The 26,341-nt window shown below is 37.3% G+C and overlaps 1 protein-coding gene across 1 annotated transcript in view; it reads right to left on the minus strand.

The window, feature by feature from the left end:
- The window catches only part of LOC107724902 (glutamate receptor ionotropic, NMDA 2D-like), a 122,066-nt gene that overhangs the window by 66,534 nt on the left and 29,191 nt on the right, over nt 1-26,341 (minus strand). Inside the window, exons 2-6 of the mRNA XM_016534005.1 lie at nt 15,688-16,020; nt 15,239-15,445; nt 13,164-13,430; nt 9,738-10,066; nt 6,006-6,120 (exon numbers count right to left, since the gene is read on the minus strand). Of these exons, the coding sequence (XP_016389491.1) occupies nt 6,006-6,120; nt 9,738-10,066; nt 13,164-13,430; nt 15,239-15,445; nt 15,688-15,978 (1,209 nt within the window). The 5' untranslated portion in view covers nt 15,979-16,020. The remainder of the gene's footprint in view (nt 1-6,005; nt 6,121-9,737; nt 10,067-13,163; nt 13,431-15,238; nt 15,446-15,687; nt 16,021-26,341) is intronic.

Raw genomic sequence — 26,341 nt, forward strand, 5'->3', positions numbered from 1 at the left:
GGTGAGCCTAACCTCTGTTTATTGTAATATTATTCTAGTGTACATGGGGAAACCATGGCATGACCATACCAAAGCTACTATCAGGGAAAGTAATGTTGGTCGGCTTATATCCATAGTAGTGGACATGACCTCTGACTAGAAATAATGTTGCTTTATTCAAATGTGTACAAATCTATGGGGGCTAATTAAAAGTACTTTTAGAATGAGCAAGCATAGGAGCGGCCGTCTAAAATATTAGCCAATTACCTCTGTCTAATAACCAAGACTGACGAGAATGTGACCTTAAGATACGCTAACGGCCGAACATGAGCAAACGAATGAACGAGTACAATAATATTAAAGAATAAATAGATAAATATATTAAGAATAATCAGATGTCTAGATAAATTATCCTATAAATGATCAATAATAATTGACATTCTAACTCAAATGCGAGGTCATAATAAAATGGAGTCAGATTAGATAATAAAATGGAGATTTGAATTTTATCTAAATTTAATAACTTTGCACGCTGAAATGACCAAACACGCAGGAAACCTTCATCCACCATTGGATACCTCCGTTGGGCTAATCGTGTGGACCTAACAGTTCCAAACCTGTAAGACCTTCGTTTATCTTCTGAATATTTTGGAAGAAATCCGAGAGATTTCTGACCCTGCATACACAGCAACACAACTGACACATTTAAGGCCCAGAAAGGTAGTAAGGACATTGTTAAAATAATCCATGTGACATTAGTGGTTCAATCGTAATTTTATGAAGCTAGGAGAACACCTTTCCCCCAAAATAACGACTTTATTCAATAATTTCTTCTCTTCCATGTCATTCAATGCGTGTTCACAACAGTACCACGCCGCATGTGTGTGCATTCCTCTGCTTGTAAATAATGTGCAGCGCATCTGGGTTCTACGTCAGAATGCCGGCTTCTGCATCAGCAGCATCACACATGCATCAAGGTGCCCTCATGAATGCGCCGCAGAGACTGATACAGAAGAGAAATAAAGTTATTTTTGTTTTCTTTGTGCACAAAAAGTATTTTCGTAGCGTCATAAAAATTACCTATGAACCACTGATGTCACATGGCCTATTTTAACGATGTGCTTACTACCTTTCTGGACCTTAAACATGTCGGTTCCATTACTGTCTATGCAGGGTCAGAAAGCTCTTGGATTTCATCAAAAATATACTAATTTGTGTTCCAAAGATGAATGAAGGTCTTACAGGTTTGTAACAACATGAGGGTGAGTAATTAATGACAGCCTTTTCTTTTTTGGGTGAACTATTTTTTCACATTATCCATTGCCTCTCCTCTCGTGTAGTGATGTACTGTATGAAGCACATCTGACAAAGAAGTAACTTTCAAAACAAGCAGCCTTCTGTTGATTTATGTGGCAAATCCGCTTGACCAACTTGAACCAGTGTGGAAATCTTTCGCCCTTATGCAAAATCCCCAATCACATGGATTCCTATTGAAATGCCCGCAAAAATTTGCAGAATGTAACTGCACCTTTATTATGCATTGGTGTGGACGCTAATATACAGGTACCTGTTGTTATCTTTATAGTAATCGTTCTTGGTGTGAACAGGCCTTCAAAGTCTGTTAACCCAAGATCAATTTTCTCTGAGCGGCACTGATGGGAGGGAAGGGAACAGGAAGGAAATGTTGAGTTTTCTGGCTCGTGTCTGCATCTGACAGACAGCGTCAGGCCAGAATCTGCCACGGAAAGAGATCCAGCCACACATCTCAACAGGTGACACCGTCTTGTATTAAGGATGTCTGAACAGCTTAATAAAATATGCATGGCGTGTCACAAAGTAGCACAGCCAGACAAGGTAGGACTGTGTAGGATCCGAGTGGCTTTTTGCAGCTGCTTGTGGGATAGAAATGCTAATGATGCACAGTGTTTAGTGTCATGTCCTTATAATACTCTTTAATGTGTTTGAACGTGCTGTTGGGTTTCTCTTCTCCCTCTCTCTTCTCTAATACCTCCAAAATGCTCCAAAATGAGTTCTCTGTCCGATCCATGTCAGTGGCAGCCAGATGTCTTAACTCTTTTCGACGTCGGAATGTGGGCCGACAAAACCACCGAAATAGGAGTGTCGGAGCATGTGTGGAGAACCAGAGATCCTGCGGTGCATAACAAAGAGCCGGAGTAGCAGAGATCTGGGCCCAAGCTGAGGGGTCAGAGCCTCACGCAGGCAGAGGTAGAGCAGGGCCTGATCAAACACTGTCTCCCCCGGGAACAGATAATACTTTCACAGGGTGAAACATAAACATGCTGCCATGACACCCCCGTCCCTGTGAGAGGAGGATAAAACGAGCCGCTTTTACCCCAGCGCGATCCTTACAAATCCACTAGCAGATTTACACGGCATAAACACACATGGACACATCCTGACAGGTACAAAGAGGGTTTGGAGAAATGTGCTTGGCATTTCATTTCTTAAACGTCTCCCCCCCTGATATGTATCGATTTATGAGAACAGCGCGGACAAATGGGATCAAAAGCGCTGTAGCAGTTAGTTTGTTAAAATGCTATAAATGCCGCATGTGGAAGGCGTCACATGAAGTGCCTTGTGCACAACGGGCTTCTGGAAGTTGAGTCATCCACGTCCATTGTCTACTCCGTGTTAGACAGAACGCATTTACGAGGACCAGAGACAAAACGGAGCGAAGACAAAGACGGCGAGAGTCGTGTTTTAATAGAGCGCCCTCCTAAAACAAATGGAAACTGAAAACCTCCTATAGTCAGCGTGGAAGCCTTTTAAATGTACATTATGGCGCCCCATTAAATATTTTATGTGAATGACAAAGACTCCGTGACTCTGAAGTACAAAAGCATCCAGATGTCTCTAACAGCACTTTTCTCCAGAACATATCTGCAAATGAGACGCAGGCGCCAAAGCCAGAACCAGCACCATGCAACCCTTAACAGACTGTTGCTCCCTTTGATGGGTTTTTAGGAGTTATTCCGTGCACAGATTTCAAAACACTGTCTTTTATAGTGTGCCAATTATGGTAATTACATTACCAAAAAATAAAAAATAAACAGTTTTAAAGGAGTAGAAAAATAATACTTCTCTCAAGATTTACTCATGTCATTTCAAACCTGTAGTTTTCAAACTTTTTATTTACAGAAACTAGGCGTAGTAATATTTTTAAAATAAATAAATGAATAAAATAATTTTAAATAATAATAACATTTTGTCATTTCAGTACGTTATTACATGATTTTTTATTTATTATATACAAATAGCAATTTCTCAGCCATTTTTAATATATAAAATATTTTAAAGATTTAGCTAACTAGAAAAATGTATATTTATTGTAGAAATTTCTACGACTTTTTAAATTTGTAATAATTTCCATGACACTTCATTCCCTCATATATCCAGGTTTTCCAATACTGTGAGAACCCTGATTCTTATTTAATTATGACAGTCGTAGAGGTTACAAATTATAATAAGAAATATGTCAGTCTACGTCTTTTTACCTTTCTTCAAAACATATTTTGTCTTATTTTAAATTATTTTTGCCCATCTTACGACCCCCTTGGAATTGTGCTGAGGCCCCCAGTGGGTCCCAGCTCCATGGTTGAGAACCACAGGCATACAATACCTTTGTGTCTGGAACAGAACAAGATTTAGCAGTTTTTTTTTTCAATAATATTCTCTTTTGCCACAACTCTCATATATGTTTATTCAAATGTGGCGCAAGAAGACTTGTCACTCCAGATTTTAAACCGATCAATAGTGAGTGGTGCTCTTACAGTATGTCTAATAACTAATTGTAATACCAAATTATAATATAAAATCAAAGAAATGGAGATATATGGCAGAGTGGGAAGATTTTCAGTACACTTATATTTCGGTCTGTCCCTCACACAAAGCAATCCAACACAATCTCATAGGAATTTGTAACTATTTTATATTTTGGCGAATCAGTGGCCAAGTAGTATGAATTTATCATCTCGTTAATACCTTTTTGTACAATCTATGAATCTTACAATCTTTTTTTTTTTTAAATGATCTATTTTCATACAGATCACACCATAAATCACGAATGCATACAAAATTGGAATCGCATAGTTACATTTTCTCATGAAAACGGGTTGAGCTATCATAAGATTTATGAAGACTTAAAATATAGCACAAGTTATATGGACCTCTATTATGACACTTCTATGGTGCTTTTATTTTTGCAGCTTGACAGCCCCAGTAGTCACCATTCACTTTCATTCCATAGAAAAGAGCATCATTAACGTACTCTCTAGCATCTCTTTTTATGATCAACTGAAGAAAGAAAATCATTTGGGTTTGGAACGACATGAGAGTAAATGATGACAGAATTCTATTTTTGGTTGAACGATCCCTTTCATACTGTAGAAAAGAAAGATTTTAAGGAAATGAAAGACTGGCCTGATTCAGAATGGACTAAATGTAGAACAGACAGCGAGGAGGAACTCATTCGCTGACACATAAACAAAGCCTACACAAGAACATCGACAGAACAAACGATCAACACTCGACCTTTCAAGACGCCCAGGGCAACACAATCCCTGTGCATCCTCTCACTCTCCTACCGGAGCCAGTTAACGTGAGCCTGTCGCTCGACAGAACATGCTGCCGCTCGAACTGCAATCATTGGTCCAATGCATGAAAAAGCATTGATTTTAAGCTATGTTGTGTACAGTATATAATGCGCATAAATATAGACTGTGACAAGCTATGGGGATCAGCAGAAAATATCCCTCACTCTATATCGAAACTTTTTTGCTCTTATGGCTCAATGTCAGTGAATTTTGCCCGAAGGAATTAGAATTTCTCCCAAGTACATAATCCGCTGTCATTTTCTCTGTTAACAGATTGTAGAGGTGGAGAACACAAGCGCTGCCAGGGATTACAATTTTCAGTCTCTACGCTTGTCTTTGTGGCATCTAAATATTAATAATTCTGTGTTAAGGCACTAGTTTGAGTGGCACCTTCATGTATATTACTTTCTCCCCGGCTATATTTACTCAGCTGGGTTTGGGATCAGTTATTTTGTCTCACGGCAGCAGCGCTCTGCGGGAGAAATGTAGAGCCACAATGTCCCATGTGGCACCTACAATACGCTGATATAAGAGAAGCCAATAAATTTAAGAGTTTTTATTCATTTATTTATTTATTCCTTCTCCGCTCAGACATACTTAACACAAACATAACTAGCGAAGGAAGGGGGAGAGGGAAAAGAGGAAATCAAATCGGCTCTCTAAAGATATTTCACAATTAATTATTTTCCGGTTATTGTTCTTCACATATTAATAATAAAATGTAGGAAAGCCTTGCTAATCTTAATAACATACTGTGGGTATCATGGGTATGCATAGATAACAGGGCCAAATGTAAACATGAGCTAATTGTACATTATGTATGTCCTCTTGAAACCCTAATTATATGTTTATATCATTGAGGCTTTAACGGTTCTGTGCGGAACGGCAGAAGTGCACCGTCAACACCAAAACGCTCTCTCTGCTGCACAATGTGATGCATTGTTCAGAGTTAATTGTAATGGGTTTTTCTGCTGTGGACTGTCATGGGAAATGGTTTTCGAAATTAGTGTAGTGTCAAGTTGTATATCATTTTAAAACTGCTTTCAATCTATATGTCTTACCGCTACAAACTGGAACATTAGACTTGCAGCTCTTAGACAGCAAGTACATCATTATGATAGTCATGATGAAGTAAATCGCACATTTTATTAAAGCAATGAGCTGTCATTACCTTTAAATCCCAATATGCACTGCGATCGTTCATATGCGTAATTAACAGCGCACAAAAAGCCGTCCGTGTCATAAACAGACACCTCGAATGATATGTGATCTTCTTTCAAAATCCATTCCAGCGCATTGCTACTGCAGTGCTCAGCATGGCTACTGCAATGCTGCTTTTCATCCTGGACATTACCAATCCATAACAGCGGTTACACAAGAACGAACAGAAATAGAATTCTGATTAGTTCTTACGTCTTCCCAGCCACTCCCAGGCGTGTAGGAGATGACATCCAGAAAGGGATTGGCCAGGTAGCCCTCGTTATTGAATGAATAGTCCCGCCCACCGAGCGTGATGTTACTGAAATACCTGCAGAGCAGAGAGAACACAGCAGAAACAGTCTGTTGAGATGGAAGAGACCCAGAAAGAATTAGTATAAAAGACTCAGAGGACACGTCAAAGAGGAAATCTCGCACGGAGCACTTCACAAACATCCTAATTAGGTCAGATTGCGAGACTGTGGTGAAGGTAACCATTTTATTTCCTTCAGCAATGGAATCAAAGGAGGCAGTCACTCTATTTCGAGCACTTAATCTAAACCAGTAAAATACCCAGAACGGTGCCTAAATGTGACATTCTTTGTGACTGCTTCAAATTAATCTTTTTATCTTAAATCCAATATGCTTTTGGCAAAATGAAGAGTGCACATTTAAAAATTTGACTGGGTGAACAAGTTTGAAGGAGCAACGTTTCCTCCGCTCAGTTCTTATGAGGCTTTTGTGAATATTCCTCACAAAGTTCCTACAAAGATCTCTTTGATAAATACATGCAAAACCATTATGTAGAAGCCTATTTAGCAAACCGTAATTACATCAGCAGCACTAAACAGGTGAATCTCTTTTCCCCATCAATCCTCTTCTGACGTGTAATGAGTGTGAGTCACACTGATGGTGTTACGTTGAGAGTTTCCGCTCAGTGAGACCATGTAATTTCTCCCTACAATGTGTAAAATATGCTGTTAAAGGTGGTTATCACATTTTTTTTAAGTTCAGGCTGTTGTTCAGAAATTCTAGTTTCATCACTGGCAGCCAGTGCTTTTCTCATCAGAATTATTGATGAAACTGTTCATTAATTAAGATTTGTTTTTAGCATTTTCCAACGATAATGAAGATGAAACGAAAATGCGGTGATTTGAATCAAAACATACTGCTGATGAAAATATGAGACAAAAATAATGCTGATTGTTCAAAGAATCTCATCATAGTCAATAACTTCAGGGATATAAACTGTTTGAAAATTTTATCAAATTTTGCACGTTCTTTCTTCTACTAAAGTCAGATGCCATTTTTATGAAATTCAACAAATTAACCAACATTTAATGACAAAATACTAACTAAATTATAAGGATTTCGTCAAAAAGCCTCTCAGGAATTTATTTTTCAATGCAGAAGTACGATATTTCCTGTGAATCTGTGAGATTTCCAATTGATTAGCCTCCACAGGTGTATAACTAATGATAACAAAGTGGAATAAATAAAAATATATATATTTTGCAATATTAGCATTGTTTATGATTACACTAAAATAATATGATAACAAAACCAGTTAACAACACCGAGCAGCATAATGGACTAAATTACTGAACATAACTAGAAGCAGCTGATAACGGAAGTTAAAAATGGCTTGGCTTGCTCTTGTGTTAAAAATAAGGTGGATAATCTTCCAATTATAATAAATGAAACTGGCACATGCTTGTTGATTATAATGGGCCTCTCCTAGTTTTGCTGCATTGCATGCTTTCAGGGCAGACACAGCGTCAAGCATGCTGCTATTGTTTATCCCCTCCCACCCATGTTGTCTTCTTAAATACAGGGACATGTTGAACGCCTCCCCCCTGCAGTCCCTGTGGTGGGGAAGTAAAGGACATTCATGCCCCAAAGGTGCAGCACTTTCACTCTCATTAGAGTGTGTCATTACAGATAAATAGACTTACTATAAATGCAACAAAGCAGAAAAGTTGAAGGTTAATGCCAAATGAGATGAGCTTTAAACACAGTTCTCAGGGTGAACATAAATAGAGGGCTTTTTAAAGATATTCAAGATCAGTATAATAACACTTTTAAACTATGCTGAAAGCAGCATTTATTTGCATGTGCTGGTTTAGCACTTGATTCACTAAATGAATTAGGCAGGCAATTTCACAAATGCACATTCACAAAACTTGTACAGCATAGTCCTACCATAGACATCCAGACACCTAAATAATCTCTTAAAAATGCACTTTACTACACGTGAATCTGGATAAATGCTCGGTTATAACACTCTTCTCTATCATTTGATAATAATCAGCTGATTTACTACCGTCATGATCGCTAGAAAGTGCACACAAACATCCATTTCAGATTAATTTGTCACCTGCTTTCATTTTATTGTGAATAAAGTGCCATATACAGTACAATGAGTCTCATAAAGGAGGCGTGTTTGTGTGGAAATTAATGCTAATTACTTAATTTAAATACTCTGATTGCACCTGTTAAAAACCAGTTTGTGAGTGGTTAGTGAATAAGATGCAGCTTTTTACGTTGCGATACCATGGACAAAGATGATTTAATTATTTAGTTAATTATTTAATTCGCTCCTATGAGAATATCTAAATCCATTCCTTGTATGGCAGCTACTAACCTACTCCATGGTTAACATGAAGTTAAAATGAACTTCTTAAATAAATGTCACTGGTTATATAGTGGTTGGTAAAAATGTTGGTTTTTATAATCTTCATCAAAATATTAATAATATATTCTGTAATATAATTACATTTTATAATATTGTACAATAATATTTGTTTTTTAAAGAAGGAAGCATTTATTTGATCAAAATAAAATATTCAGTAAAAACAGTAATATTCAAAATATATTATTACAATTTAAAACAGCCATTTTCTATTTTATTATATTTTAAACAGTAATTTATTCCTGTAATGGCAAAGCTGAATTTTCAGCAGTCTTCAGTGTCACATGACTCTTCTAATATGCTGATTTGCTGCTCAAGATTTTTTATTATTATCAATATTGAAAACAGGTGATTTGCTTAACATTTTTGTGGAAACTCTGATACTTTTTTTTCCAGGATTCTTTGGTGAACAGAATCTTTTTAAAGATCAGTACTATTTCTTTGATATAATATTTTTTGTTTTTGTTTTTCATAATAAATATACACAGTACACACACATATATTATGTAAACAAAAACATTTATTTTGGATGTGATTTATCGCGATTAATCGTTTGACAGCACTAAATATAACTTTTACTGTACTCAAACTTTTAAAATATTTTTATTTATTGAAAAAATTAAATTAACCAACTATGCTACAGCCTTCTTTCTCTGCCCATTGAAATCTCATTTGATAAAATCAAATCCCACCCTACATCATGTCACTAAATATTCCATTTCACTTAATACAGCAAGTTACATTAGTTAAAGGTCCCATATTTTATACCTTTCTGGAGTTTTATTTTAGGTTTTGATGTCCTTAAGAATATATATTTGCGGTATAAGTACCAAAAACCATCTCAATATATTTTTACAGCTCCTTTCTCAGGAGCTCTGCTGAGAACAGGTCGATTTTGTCCTGTCTAATTAATATTCATGGAACTCTCTTCTGATTGGCCTGTTGTTTTCTGAGTGACGCACGGCCAGGCCAACCACAGATAACTAGGGTCAGCAAAACAAAGGGGAAACTGGAGGCGGCCCATTCAAGCCAGCGCAGATTCGGCTACATAAGGAGCTTAAAATATCTTGTTGTGATGTTGGGTGCCAGAATCGACGTAATACGTAATATGGGACCTTTAAATGCTTTGCGAATGTTCATGGTCACTATAATATAGGCGAAAGTGTTGTGCTGCTCAGTGTGAGACATGTTGTATCTCTATGTTGTGCAAAACATACAAGTCACATCTTGTATCGGTAGAAAGAACTGTTTCTTACTTCATTCTACCGCGGATCCTCTGTGTTCCGTTGCCATCCGTCTGACAGTTAGTGACAAAGTGCGGCCCTCCAGTGGCTCCGTAGTCCTTACGCAACGCGACAGCTCCATGAGTAAGAATGGACACCCCACGGGCGATACGTCTGCGGGGCTCGTCCCTCCAGCCCTGTGGTCTGACCGCAAACAGCCGACTGGGTAGTCCGGTCAGGCCCAGCTCGGACAAAGCCGGACCCACCGCGAACCATATGTGAGAGGCGCTGGCCTGACCAGCTGCCCAAGCAGCATGGAACACCTGTTCTGCTTCCTCCTGAGAGCAGTACAACAACCGCACCTAGAGTGGGAGTGGGGGCAAAGAGGACAGAGGGGACCAAGATGAAAACCAGAGAGCAGGAGCAAGAGAGGAAACAAAAGAGAGTGCAAAATAGAACACAGAGGTCAAAAGGGAGGAAGAGACCATGAGCGGAATGAGAAGAGGAAATGGAAGAGTGGACAGGAGAGGTATTGGGTTTATATATTTATTTATAAAATCACTAATAACTGATCGTGAAAATAAGTCCTTCAGTAACTGAAAAACTGTAATGAAACTGTAATGTAATGACATTTTACTGTTAATTTCTTATAATGAGAGTATTTCCATTTTACAAAACAGAGCCTAACAGTCCCAATATTAAAAGAGCAATTAAACTGTCGCTCTTGTTATTACATTTCAGATATTTCATAGAACATTCATGTCAATTAAATGGAGCACAACAGAAAGGGAGTGCAAGAACTTGGATCAGTGAATTTGGATTGAAACTTGAAATCCTATATGCACTGTAATTAATGATATATGAAAACTAACATTAAAGGGATTACTGAAAAATTAAGGCTTCATTACAGGAACTAATAAACTGATTACTGTAGATTGATGTACTACAGTATGTACCGTGTTCAGAGGGCAGAATATGCGTGTTCACACATTCTACTGTCTACTGTATGTCAATGCTATTTATTCTGCTGCATTTAGAATGTAAGACGTGTTCACTTTACATTATTTAACTAGCTTTTTCATAGAATTTGTATAGCATAGAATATGGCATACTTCAATGTGCATATTGTTAGAAGAACAATATTGGTTAAGATATCTGATTAATCAATCAAAGAGCTAACCAGAATTGAATTGATTATAAAAACAGTTATTAGTTACAGCCCTAATGTATTAGGATTTATTCCAGGCAAACAGTAACAGACAGAAATGATTTTAAGGAGAGGAACAGCTTTGAAGTAATGGTGCTGGGACATGCCTTAATGAAGAAAGACGGATACTGGATGGATGGAAAGAGAAGGAGAGAAAACGGGAAGAAAGGAAACTAGCACATCTGGGAGGGAGAGAGAGAGAGAAAGGAAGGAAGGAAAGAACGGTAAAAAAGCAGAAACTTAGAGAGGGACTAAAGATTTCACCTTTACAATGCATGAGAGAGAAAAACCCAAGAGAGATAGACTGTAAAAGAGAGAGAGAACAGGAGAAGAGAGCTAGAGAACTGGGAATAGAACAAAAGAATGATAGAATAAATAGATAGAAAATCCAACTAGTATCTAAACTCACCAGCCCTGAACAGGACAGATTAAATTATGAAATTATGCTCTTGTTCTTGTTCTGTGTGTCTGTGTTTATGTAGAGTATACAGTATATTCTGTCTGTGTATACAGTAGGGGTGGGCTGTACATTGAAAATCATGGTATGATTAAACTGGTCCTGGCTTTTTAATTGGTCAACACCGTGTCCCAGTCGTGCTAAAATTCACAAAATAAGTGGAAAACATCATTTTATCACATCACTGCGCAGCTCCCATAGCATATATTTTGCTACATAGTAATACTGTCAGGGACTATATCTTTCAGCAGAAGAATGCCACTTGATAATGTTTAGCAATAAGGCCATGATGCATTGTGAATATATATATACACAGCTGAAGGGCTTGTGGGTACTACACTGTGCATTACTGACCTCTTGTACCAAATGCAGTTATTTTTAGGGATGCACCAATATTAATATTCTAACTGATAATGTATTATGCCAATAAGTATTTTATGTTATATCTGATAACCAATAAATACAGTAGCTGATAATAAAATTATTTTACCTACATTCTTTTTCCTAATATATAATAATAAATAATATAATAATAAATAAAACATTAAAAACTCAAATAAAAAACACTACTATTTAATAAAATGATTAAGATTAATTATTATTGTGTTTTTAAATATTAACTTAAAGTGTGCATTATAAAAGTGTGAAAACAGGAGACTGACAACAACCATTTTAAATTAAAATAATTAAAAAACATTTTAATTTAATCGTTTTTAATATTAAATTATTTTATTTTAATAAAATAAGTATCACATAAATGAATAAATAAATAAAAATTATTATATTGTTATGTTAACTTGTAGTGTTCTTCCGATAATAAAGATAATATAAATATAAAATTAGAAATTAGCATACACAATAAAATATCCAAAATAGGCCAATATATATCCAATATTGATAATATTACCACAATATGATAACAATACATTTTAAATATTTAAAAAGTCAATTTTAACCGATAACGCAAATGGTAACCCAATATTGTGCATTCATATTATTTTTACAGTAAATTTATATCAATATCTTTAGAAGACCACAAACCTGTCTGGCATCAGTACAACACACAATCAGAAACTAACTCGCTCCCATTACAATCAACAAAGTTGTCTACACTGAAAACAACTCTGCAACACAGTGTGAAGAGTAGACTGTAACTTTTTGCTTAGTGTTGGATTTTTTTTTACATCGCACAGCAGATACACTGCAGTACTATAAACGTTATAGCATCTCTACCGACTGACATATTTCTACCACTGTCATACCGCCCAGTGTAATCTAAGAATGCATTTGCACTCTATACTGTATGTTCTACTATGCAGCTAACTTTCTGTGTGTATATAAATGCATACTTTATGTATGTGTGCAATATTTATTTGGGTTTGTGTGTATGTGAGTGTGTGTAATTGAGCAGACTGAATCTAATGCATATGGCATTGGGCTGTTATATTAACACTGACATCAGTGTACTGGGACCCACAAGGCACAATAACACCCTCTAACACACACATACACAGAACAATAACAGTCTGGAGGAGACAGAGGACAACCTGCGACACACATAAACACACACACACACACACACACACGCATTACACAAATATAGGTAGAGATGGGAAAGGGAATGAGAATGAGAGGAGAACGGAGAAAGGACAGCGAGAGGTCAGAGAAAGATGGTGGAGACGACAGCCGAAAGAAAAAGTCAAACAAATGGTTAAGGACAGGAAGTGATGTCAGTAAATGAATGATTAAATGAGCGAATAAGCGAGACAGAAACGGGATGACCTTCCCTCTCTACCTGTGCTTCGTTTTCTTTCAGCAGCCGCCGTGTGCGTGCTCCTCCCGGATCATCGGTTAAATTCAACATCACTACGCTCTTCTTCTCCCAGCCAATGAATGACCCGTCGGTCAAACCTTCCACTACTGACAGGAAGTCCTGGTAGCCATGGTGACGTGTGGACACCACCGAGAAGGCCGTCCAATCATACTCCTCCAGCACCTCAAAGATCACCTCCAACTGGAGTGCGGTGGAAGAGCTGAACTGCAGGAAGATTGAGCCGGTCTCCTGCAGAGTAATTAAGAAGGTAAACGACTACATTTCCCAAGACTAAAGACAGCTGATTAATTCCTCGCATAAGGCATCATGGGAACTACATTTCTTCTGAACTGTTTCTAATGTGACATTCACTAATCATAACAGCAGACAGAGCTTGTCTTCTGCAGTCCAATTAAGGGGAAAAAATAACTACGTTTCCTGTGATTGAAGACTATTTATTGCCTCCATAAAGCATCATAGGAATTCAATTTCTTATAAAGAGTTTCTGAGATATGCAGGCGCTGTAGGAACATGAGGGAGGTGCTTCAGTGTCTCTAATCGTCACCGGAGTACATCGTACAGCTTTAAATTTAATTTGCGATGGCGTTGAGTGTACGCGTGGGTCCGAGAGCGTGTAGGATTCAATGCGACAACATCAAAAGGATTCAATATCGTGTCTCCAGAGTAAATAATAATAAAAAACAAAACATTTGTGAATGAAAATGTCTTTTTACCTTTGTAGTTTTCATATTGTGCTAGGGAAAGCATGTTATAAATGTCGAGACTAGCAACTGAAATTGCAAAACCCAGACCGAAGCACTTCAGTGAACACAAGAGGGAAAAAAAAGAGCAGACCATATGGCCTGCAGTGGTAATGCATGACCCTTGCCCTTGCTATTTATCCAAATGGATGTTAGTAATGCCATCCCTTCCTATGGTTATCGGTGCGCCTCGATCAGGCCCCGATAGAGACGACGGCAGTCCTATCTCTGTCCGTTTAACGGTCCTCCTCAGGCGGTACCATTAACAAACAATGCCCTTATAGCACTGCAGCAAGCCAAACACTATCTAGCAAGTGTTAGAGCTCATTAACACCAAGAGCTTGCAGAGAGAGATGTTTGTGAGGAATTTCCAAAGTCCAAAGACACTCATACAACATTGTTTTTTTTTCCTTTTCAGAAACAACAACACTGTCAAATAATTCAGTGCCGCTAAAGTGCGTCTTCAGACAGGACTAAGAAATCCTCAGTGGCCTAGTTTTATTGTCCTATTAAATGGCATAGACAGTACAGTTAATAAGGGAAAAAAACACTATTCATTTCAAGACAGCTATACTTCAGAATCAAAATCAATCGTACTGGCTGGGTACAATCACTTTTAAGAGGAATTTGACTTAGCTGAGTCAAACTGCTGACACTAGCTTAAACCTCTCAGGGTTACAGGAAATGCTTCAAACAGGACAAGTTTCTGTCTGTAGACTTTGGTTCTGTATTTAAAATCATTCTGTTAGTTGGCACCAGACTGTATTGGGAGATTTCTAAAGGTAGATCAATGAAAAGTGCTCAGAGGTTAAGCCAAATTAATTGAACTTAGATTATGGAATCATTGTGAATAATTACTAGTTGATTTCCAATTTGAATGTAGTTACAGTAAGTGAGTGAAATCAAACTCTAAAGTATGGTAATAGCCTCGTGGGCAGCGTGCCAACACATAGCCCCATTGCTCTACGGGCGTCTCGAGTTCAAGCTCGGCTCGCTGACCTTTCCCGATCCCATCCCACCTCGCTTTCTGTCTAAAATACTGTCCTATCCTAATAAAGGCAAAATGCCAAAAATAAATCTTAAAAAAAAAAAAACATTAGCAAATTTTCAGTGAAATTTCGCAGTCCATTGTCAATAGTGTAGCAATGTATGAAGCTGGTTTCAGTTGGTCAATGCAGAAAATTTGCATGACCAACTTGAACATAAGTGAGATCTTAATGGGAAACTTCGCAAAGCTCTCAATTGCATAAAATTATGGGATTTAATTTTTCACCTAAATTCCCTAAACAATCATACCTGTGGTACCCTGCCCAGACCCGCTCCCCCTCCCACAGCAACAATGGGGAGGCCGGTCTGGGCTGAAACGAACTCCAGCATGGGGGCCAGGGGGCCAGAGGCCAGCGGGAGGGGTCTCTCATCTTCATACACGAGTCCCTGAAGGGGTCTGGCTGCCAGCAAGTCACACAGCTGAGAGAGCAGCGTCCTGGGGCTGCTGTCATTCACCTGTAGGTAATTCACATTCACTTCACATTTGTGTTCACATTCACACCACATTAACTTCTGTAGTTATGAATGAATACTCATGCTTAAGTGCCCGTATTTTCACCCTACTTTTGTATTCGCACTTCAGTTCACAATCTACAAAGCGTTCAGGTATCCAGGCTACACTAAATTTAAAATCACAACTGTTTCGACCCTGTACGCAATCAATTCAATTTAATTTGCATGACCTCTATCGGACTGACCTGGAGCCAGATTACATTTGCGGATCCCCACTGGGTGACGACGCTCTCACCGAAGCTGCTGTGCACACGTCCGAAGCCCGGGTATGGCACCCTACCCGCAGCTGCTGCAGCCCCTGCTTCCCCTTGTTGAACCGTTGAGCCCGCGTGGATCACTGCGATGTTGAAGTGCATTGATGCCACCGGGTCCCGTTCACGCTCTCGGGGCCGGAGCAAGAGATGAGGAGAGGAGCTAGTCTGACCCGCCCATTCTACCAGGGCCAATAGCAGAGAGAGTGTGGGTACTGTGACCATGGCAAAAACCGAGGAGGCCAAACGAGAGGGTACGAAGAAAGCCTGAGTGAAACCAGGAAGAAAAAGCAAGAGGGTAAACTCTGATTAAAACAAAATCAAAAGAGCAATATATTGCATGCGCTTAAAAAAATTGAGATATATAAAGAGAGAGTAGGCACTAGAATGAGAAAAAGAAAGCAAAGTAGAACAAGAGAGATGGCAAGAAAGTAAGAGACCTGACAAAAGAGGCAAGAAAATAAAATGGGCTTTATTCAGGCCACAGGGTGAAATGGAGCAACACAGGAGGATAATTGACAGAGGGATAGAAAGAAACTACATGTGTGCTTGTGTGTACTAGGGATGCAACGATTATAGATTTTGTTGGTACGACTATTGTCTGAGGAATAATCACAGTTTTACGATTATGACGATTATTATGCATTTATTCATTTCCCAACATTACTAATGTATAAAATCACATGAACACTCTTTAGATATTTTAGATATATTTATTGCTGGCTTTTGAAACAGAAATAACACAGTAACCAACAATACAGCACAAAATAATAATAAACAAAAGACAAACAGTCGCGAGTGTCTAGTTCATTCTCAATGGGAGACATGCGGAAAGCGGCAAAACGCGGGCGGTTTCGCTGGCGGCGCGGAGGCGGAGCGCAAGCGGTGCTCGTGCACCCAAAATCCTGCCGCTTCCACGGTCATGGCGCTTCGCGGCAGGTGCCGCCAAAGATAAAAATATTTTATATTTTTGTGAGCGGCAGCGGCAGCCTGTACATTCTTTACATTTCTTTTGGACCTGGGGTAGAGAATTTGGAAACATGGTGAAAAAAAAATATTGTTGGTTTTTACTTATAAATAATACTACAACAGGGATAATAAATAACAAAGTTAATGAAGTAGCCTATTATTAATATGCGACTAATATTAACTTTATTTGTCCCACAGGGGAAACTGTTACGAATGATGGAAATAAACTGAAATATTGTAATCAACTGTCATCCATACGTATTAATTTTAATAATCTTTATAATAATTCATATGATTTTACATGTGGCCTGAGAAAATCATGTCTATTATTTTGGTTTGTGAGATCGCGCTGCGCACGTGTACAAACATTCAGGAGGACACAAACTTCTTGAGAATGCTGCCCCGTGACTTTTATTAATAAAATAGATTAAATAGCCTACTGGAGAGACGCACAGACGCAGGTAGGCTAAAGGCCCTTTCACACGGAGTGTCTACTTCATTCTCAATGGGAGACATGCGGAAAGCGGCAAAACGCGGGCGGTTTCGCTGGCGGCGCGGAGGCGGAGCGCAAGCGGTGCTCGTGCACCCAAAATCCTGCCGCTTCCACGGGCACGGCGCTTCGCGGCAGGTGCCGCCAAAGATAAAAATATTTTATTGCAATAAAATCGTTCAATGTACAGCAAGCCGTGCATTATCCCTTATGTATTCGCTCTTTAGCAGCATTTTTTTTACAGCAATATTTAAATGACACCCTGGTCATTCGTGGTGTAGCCAAAATGGTCCCACACTATCAACAGGCATTTCTCTGGTGGAAATAAAGCTTCGCTGTTTGGTCCCTCTGTCAGTTCATCTAATCTAATGCATGTAGTAGCCTCCGTGCCTCTGATAAGCACGTCATTTTAAGCTGGTGCACCGCTAGTGTAACTTTTTTCGTTTTGCGCAAGCTGCAACAGTTCCGTTCCGTGTAACAGAAACACTCGGTTTAGCGGAACCTTTACGATTAATTAACCGTGACGTTTTAAAGCGCGGTTAATCGCGAAACCGCTTAATCGCTGCATCCCTAGTGTGTACAGGTTTATCTGTTCTTGTGAAGGTCTGAAACCATCTTGTGAGGACATCAAAAGTGGTCTTCAATATTTGAAAGGCTCACAAATAAGCCAATTCATGTTTTACATTAAATGTAATAATGGTTTGTATGAGGGCTTTTTTGCATATTAAATGAGTAAAAAAAAAAAAGAGTGCCCTTGATAAAGAAAAGGAAAAATAATCTGTATTATGAATAGACTTTAAACACAAGTTCTTAGAAATTAGGGTTGGGCGATGTCTACAAAATTGGCATCGGACGATGTCTACAGTGAAACATCTTTATGTTTGAAACAGCTTCACAAACAGTCTACACAGCAGGCTAAATTTATGTGTTGTAAACATTAAATAATAATGAAAGTATTGATAAAAGTTTAAAATCCGGATGTAGACTCTGATGTTGCGGGAGCCGCCATCAAAATGGGTCTTTGAAAGTAATACGCTGCAAATAATGACTGTATATGTTACATTATGCCAGTAGGTCTTGTGCCAGACGCGAGTGCAACGCTGATAGACGTTCCTCTAGAAAATTTGATAAATATGCATTCTGTGTGAATGGCTTGGTTTCAGTTTTGACATAAACAACATCTTCTCCACACTGATGCTCTCGTTTTCCGTAATATATTGAATGAACAACGTAGCAGCGCTGCATCTAGTGGGTTCAACTGGATAGGCTAACAAAAGCAATTTACATCATCAATTTACAACACTTACATCGTCGTCGCCACATTTCGTTGCGCCACTGATAGGCTGCCTGACGGCTGACGCAGACCTAAAATTGTGGATTTTTTTTTAATTCGACGAATATTCGAAATTCAATTTTTTTTTTGACAGCTCTAGTCATCCATGACACTCTGCAATTCCTTTTGGTGAACTGGTGGCAAATTTCATAAGAATTTTGTAAGATACTATTCACATGTGTTGTGCAATCAGCTTACATACCAATGAGGGTTAGATTTAGGGGTGAGAATAGAGGTGAAACTTCAAATTTTGTTTCAAGAAGTCTTACATTTAAAAAAAATAATAAAAATCGTACACATTCATATGAAATCAGCAACTCAAAAAATGGTTTAAAAAATGGTTCTTGCGTGTTTCTTGTGTGTTTGTCGCACTGCAAATGTTTTCAAATTTAGTAAGCAGCTTCTTTGTGAGAAATAATAATAAAAGATTATGCCAAAATACTTTTTCCAGTATTTTATATATTCTTTAATGAAATTCAATATTTAATATTTCATTTTTTCTTCATTATGATATCAGGACTCTTGTATCACCCTGACATTTTTTTTTAATTTAAAAATCTATCAAAATTATCTTTAGAAAATAAAAGTTCGTCACAAAGGACTTGTATTCAATTCATTGTATGTATGAATTATTTTGTAATGAACACATTTTAAGATCTACACAACAAAGTCATGTCATTGACCCAAATATAATTATTTTAGCACGAAACCACAGCGTATACAAAAGGCCCTCACTAATATAGCTTCTAAGATGTGTGTGAGCGCACTAATAAAAACAGAGTCAAGGAATGGATGTGCTTATTGTAAGGTGAATGAATAATAACAAAGATTAAAAATATAAACACCCACACAAATTCTTCATAACCACACTCACATACCAACATAACTGAACACACGCACCAATAAAATGATTTGGAGAGTTAGAGGTTAGTGCAGCTGATGTAAGAAAGTACAGCATGTCTTACGCTCCTTTCCATCTCAGTTACACACACACACACACACACACACACAATACAAGCAAATCATTTTCAATTTACTTTTGTGGCAGCCTCCTTCTGTCTGCTCTTCTCTGTTTCATGACTTCAGGTGCTAATGCAATTGCTTGGAATCACCAGGCTCTCTGACATATTCCCTCTCTCCCAATTCTGTCACCGCTTTCTAGGTTTGTTCTCTTTTTGTTGCATTCTTTTTCTCCCTCTGTTCTATTTATCCGTCTCTAAGCCTGTTGGTCTGTTGACCCTGACGAGTCCTTCAGATGAATGCGAGAACGAATTAAGAGGCCAAAGACGACGAAGCAATGAGCAGAATATGGGAGGGATGGAGACAGAGAGAGAGAAAGAGAGAGACGGGCAGATGTTGGAATTCTGTTTGGCTGGAAGAGGTAAATATAGTCCTAATGACTAAGATGAGGACAGAGATGGGGAGGAGGGAAAATGGAGGGAGTGGAGAATAAGAAAGAGGGATGAAATATGGAGGAATAGAGGGAAAGAGAAATATTGATTACTGGGGTGTGTGTACGTGTTTGGCCTGAACAAACATGCTGGCAATCCTCCAGTTTTGACAGACAAGGGACAGTATGAGAGTGTGTGTGTGTGTGTGTGTGTGTGTGTGTTATGTGAAAGGTTGGTGGGAGATGGGAGGTTGGGGGGGTTGGAATGCACGAAAATCGGAAAGAAAAATGCACATTCCACAACAGCATATTACTGTTTTTGAGTCACTTCAAATTAACCTGGAGTAATCATAGCCTGGGCTTGTCATTTGGGAACCCACTGTGCTAATGTTGTGCAAAAGCAGCAATTTACTGCCACTTCCACAGGTTGCATTGTACAGTAGGAGACGTGGGAAGTGCACACGCAGCCCTGAATTCATCAAAGAGAGCCAAAAACACTCAACGATATATCATCCACAAAAGAAAGGACTTGTGCTTCGCTGTTGCTTACAGACCCCCGGGCGATTCTAAAATACTACAGAGTACATTACTATAACGGCTCTCTATATAAATGTACATAAATCTCTAGTGTCCCTGACTGGTTTTTTAAATATGCTGCGAACACTTTATTTTCAGAAACATTCAGAGATGTTTAAGAGATGTTCAGTTCAGTTTATTTACAATGAAGTGATTACAAGCTCATGATGTACAGCATAAAATTTATACTTACACAATTACCAGATTCATACAGCACAAGGTAATTTTAATTTTTTTTATAACAAAAAAACCTGCACTTTATGGGTCTTATGGGGAAGATGAAGATATTCATAAAAAATATATAAAAATTAAATGAATAAATAAATAAACCACATTTTGTGTTCTACAGAAGAAAGTCATACAGCATGGAATGACATGTGGTTGTGTAAATAATGACAATTCTCATTTTATTTTTGGGCAAACTATTCCTTTAAAACAAAACAATGCATCTTCTATGCATTTCTTTAAACCCAGTCCAAAGTATATAGCCTTGAGCATGTTTACATTCACGGTCCTAACAGACAGACCTACTGTGAGCTATGATATTGTTAATTAATGGTGTATGCTTCTGTTGAAACTGTCAGTGCGCATTATTTCAGCTTTAAATAATCATGATTAACAGTGGAATTCCTGGTGAACTAACAATGCGATATGGACTATTGTCCACGAATATTGAACTGCAACAAATAGTTTTAATATGAAGTCTGCATGTTTTGTGTGTCTCTGTGTGAATCAATGGCGACAACTGCAGTCTCACTACATGTTCACTTCATGAGCATTTTACACATTAATTTGAGAAAAAACTATCATCTTCATATTCACACAGAAACTCAAAGCTTTCACAACAACCCGTCAAAAAAGTTTGGTTTAACTTGAAGAAATTGTTACAGAAATATATTACTGCTATACAGTAGAATGTATATCTCAATATAATACCAATACTAAAACTATAATATTTAAAACTTTATTTTAAGGAATAATCACAACAATATATTATTAAGCTGTTTTTTAATTAATTTAGTTGATTAGACATGCCTTTTAATTATTAAAATTTAATTAAAACATTAAAATGGAATCCAGAAAAATTTAAAAGGAAAACACACAATTTGAAAAAAAAAAAAATGTAAAAATGGAATGAGAAAAAAAAAAACATATTTAATAGAGCCCTAAAAATTCATTTTTGTTAAACTTTTAATAAATTGTTGTTAAATTGTTTCATGTTTCCTGTTCATGAACGTTTCATGATTTCAATTAATTAAACATGCTTTTGCATTATTTCAGCTTTAAATAATCATGATTAACAGTGGAATTCCTGGTGAACTAACCCGATTATGATTAACATTGATGAGCTGACAATGTAGTCATGTAAATGATTTTGTGTGGTAGTAGTAGCTACAAATTGTGTATTTTTTCCATTTTATAAAAATGGAAAAAAATCATCATTTACTCACTCTCATGTCATTACAAATCCATAAGACCTTTGTTTTCATCAAAACACAAATTAAAATATTTCTAATGAAACCTGAGAAGTTTCTGTATATCTACTGATAATCCAGGTAAACAAAGATCCTAAAGGGCCATAAAGGTGGCGTAAAAAAACAACAACCCATATGAATCAAACAGATTAACTTGTGAAGAGATATAATCACTTTATATGACTAACAGTTTTCATTTATGGGTTTATTCACATATAAACAATGATCGTCACACATACACAGAGCATATCTCTTCACAAGACTTGGATTAAACCACTCAAAACATTTGGATTCATTTTATGATGCCTTTATTACCTTTTTGGATCTTCTAAGTTTTGGTTACCTGGACTTTCAATGGAGGGACCGAAACCTCTCAGGTTTCATTGGAATGAGAAAAAAAAAAACATATTTCATAGAGCCCTAAAAATTCATTTTTGTTAAACTTTTAATAAATTGTTGTTAAATTGTTTCATGTTTCCTGTTCATGAACGTTTCATGATTTCAATTAATTAAACATGCTTTTTTATTGCCAACATTTTATATAAATATTAAAAAGGAGTAAAAAAAATTAAACAAAAAATTGAATTTGGAAAAAAACAGAATTTCTGGAAAAAAATAAAACAGATTTAATAGGACTCTACACATACATGGCATGTCACAAAAAGTAATAAAATATTGTGCAAAGCTCTCCACTGATTGGTAAATTGTTTAAACCAGAAACTTAGTACAGGGCTCGCAAAATCGCTAGCCCGACGTCCCGGGGCTATTATGTTTTCCAGTCGGGCTACCAAAATGTATCACCACTCTGCCCGACGGGCTATCTTAAATACAGATCTCCCACGGGTCCTTAAAAACTCCTAAAGTGAGTTGTATCAAACTTAAGGCCATAAAAAGTTTTAAATACGTTAAATGGTATAAGAAATGTCTTAATTATAATTTCAAGAGGTCTTACAGTTGGGGACGGAAAGACAAGAGTCAGATACGGCTGGATTAAACTTCAAGTAGTTCCCTCTTGTGCATTTGCTTTTTTGGTTACCTGGACTTTCAATGGAGGGACCGAAACCTCTCAGGTTTCATTAAAATTATCTTAATTTGTGTTTCAAAGATGAATGAAAGTCTGGAACGACATGAGGATGAAGAAATGACGACATCATTTTCATTTTTGGGTGAACTATCACTCTGCTCGCCTGCTCCTCATTTCCCAAAAAAGCAAACAAATGGACAACAGAATGCACCAGACATGAGATGGACTGCATTCACACACACTGGCTGGATCTGGGGCCATATGCATTGACAGCTCGTGATCATTATGGCTGAGCTCATGGCTGCATTCCCTGCACCGCACTGGCTGTGAGAGTGTGCTCCCCTTTACTGCACGGCTGTAAACACAGCTCGTAAAATGCTTCGCATGCACCATGATGACGGATGCTATCGAAAGCACTTTAGCTGACAAACGACCACGTCATCCATCAACCTTCCACACAGGCACAGATCCTCGTCACAAAAACAAAGCCCACGCTGCACTGCACAAAAACATTACGACACTATTTAGATACCATGAGTGTGTTAATAGCGCTTAACAGAGATGCTGTATCACCATAGAGCAGTGAATTTAATCTAGTTCACCTCTAAGATATCTACTTCAAGAGTGCAGTTTAAAGTAATCTTATCCACAAGACAATAGCTGCCTTATCTTCCTCCTGTACCTGATTTTCACCTTCAATCTCAGCGGACTAAGAGAAAACAAGCTGTATCCCCTAATTCTCTCATCAGCATTAAACAACATGCAGGCTATTATGCCTCGACAAAATTAAGAAAATCAAATGTTTCCATTCTGTAGGGTTTGTACAACACATCTAGTGCCCTATGAATCGCAGAATCCCATAAACAATTAGGCCAGATGTATAATGAGGTATGTCACAGAATTTGGCAAATTTTGGATGAAAAATTCAAAAGTAGATCCATACACTTAAAGGCAGGGTAAGTGATTTTTCAAAAACACTTTAGAAAACTGATTTGGGCCGAATAGCAAAACAAACTTGTAGCCAATCAGCAATAAGGCACAGAGCTGTTTTGTGTACAGCCGTTACCGGGGAAACCAAGCGCCACCTCGTGGCAGAGAATGAATTTGCATTTCCAATAAGCCTTTCTTGCTGTTTATGGTCAGATCAATGCAAATGTCAACTCATGTTTTTACGCAGCAAACACATAAGAGTTGTAAATGAGAAAGAAGTTAATGTGCCTTCTAAAAATCTAAACAATTAAGACATAATGATTTATATGCTTGATTTATCCCTTTTTATAAAAAATGGTCTAAAGGCTGAAATGCTGTTGTATAAGATTTTTGTTTTTGTGAAAACCTGTATCGTCTTTTTTATTTGGGCTAGTTAAATTAATTTCCGGGCTACCAAAATCTGAAGAGCACCTGCCCGAAGGGCTACCAGGGATTTTGACATTTTGCGAGCCCTGTAGTAGGTAAACTAAGTAGCCAGAATGTTGCAGATCTATTGTAGGCTGATAAATAGAAGGTTGTAGGTTTCAATCCCACAAGGAGCAATTCATGAATTATCATAATTGCACCTTTGGGCAAGACGCTTAACCCCAGGCTTCTCCAGGTGGATGGTGCCTGTAATAAGTGTACTCTTTGGATAAAAGTGTCAGCTAAATGATAAAATAGCAAAAGTGCTCCCAGCATATTTTTTTCCAAATACAGCACTGTTAGGCCCTGACAGAGGTCTTTGAGAAAGAGCGGTAAGTGCACTCCTGGGGCTTCATCTCAAAGACTTCACATTTCTGCAATACACAAAATGCAGTTCTCATTTGGCTTTATTCCCACCTTTTTAAAATTCTTTCTTTCTAACACAGCACAATGCATATGTTTGAGAGAAGTTGATTTGCTCTGTTCCAAAACTTATTGAGTTGACTTGCTGCCTATGTAGGTACCTCTGTGCCCGGTACAAAGCAAGCATTCCTCACATGTAGTGTGTGGGAGACTTAACTCAGGATTTTAATACAGGCGGCATGAAAGGAGTGATGCAATACTCTGATAGAGCTGTTGACCTACAGTATGATATGCTGTACTCCATATAAAACTATTTTAAACAGAACTTGCTAATTATTTCATAATTGTTATACATGCAGCTTTAATTACTTTTATTATTTAAAAGACTACATTAAATATTTCTACAGTACATTTAAAAATTCATTTGTCACATCAGAGGACCATTTGAAATGAACTAATACAGCTAAAAATTTTATTAAAAACATAATAAAGCTAAATGAAAATATTATTGAGAACAAATGACTTTCTAGTAAGATTGAATACAAGTTTTACTCTAAAATCCTGATATTGAAATATTTGGACACATTATGTATCAACTACCTAACAAGGATAAATATAGATGGCACACATACATTAGTAAAATTTAAATAATAAAAGACTGAATATTGTAATTTATTCTTTTATTTTCAGTATTGAATTACAGTTGTAATATTTGAATATACAAAAATATCAATTGTTTAACATTTCTCTTGCCTCTCTGCCATCTTGAATTTATTTTATTGAGCTCATCCCAGTGGATTATGGGATTGTCTTCTCTATGAAGAATATATGCTAAAACGTAAAAATGTGTTTTCTTTACCAAGAAAGTGGCAAGATGAAAACCACTATTTTCTGTTTCAAACTTTCACATCATCTTTAGGTTATAATAACATTAAAAATTCAAATCCAGATTTTGATTTTCAAAGATTTATTATAAAATGTTATTATTTTTTTCCCAAAATGCAATAAATCCATTGAATCAATATTAAAGTTATATTCATATTGATCCACACATGACAGCCTCTGAACTTGGTCAATACTAATCTTATATACAGGCACTGGACTAAAAATACATTCAATCAGTCATCGCTCCCAAAATGAATTCAACGGGTCATCTTGTTAATGCTATAAATTAATTACAACAATAAAAAAAAATTTAATCATGAACATACATGAACAACATCACATTAAACCACAGAAATTCCAAAATGACATTTCCCTTACATTCAACTTCCAAAAGTGCATTCATCTTTGCCATGTTACATTCATTTAGTTGACTAGTGCTATACGCTGTATTAACAAAAACATTAATGGCATTAATAAAAACACTTACACTGACATAATCGAATGCGACTCATCTGCGATTATGAACGCGATATAGCAGTGATCTACGGCTCTGTGTATTAAATGCCGCTCCATCTGAAAGCACGTGATGGAGATTTACCGTATTGGCCCGAACATAAGACGACCCTGATTATAAGACGACCCCCCTTTTTCCAGATGTACCTTTTGGAAAAAGGCTTTTTAAAAACCA

This window comes from Sinocyclocheilus rhinocerous, unplaced genomic scaffold (assembly GCF_001515625.1).
Source record: "Sinocyclocheilus rhinocerous isolate Xijiao unplaced genomic scaffold, SAMN03320098_v1.1 scaffold883, whole genome shotgun sequence".
NCBI classification, from domain to species: Eukaryota; Metazoa; Chordata; class Actinopteri; order Cypriniformes; family Cyprinidae; genus Sinocyclocheilus; species Sinocyclocheilus rhinocerous.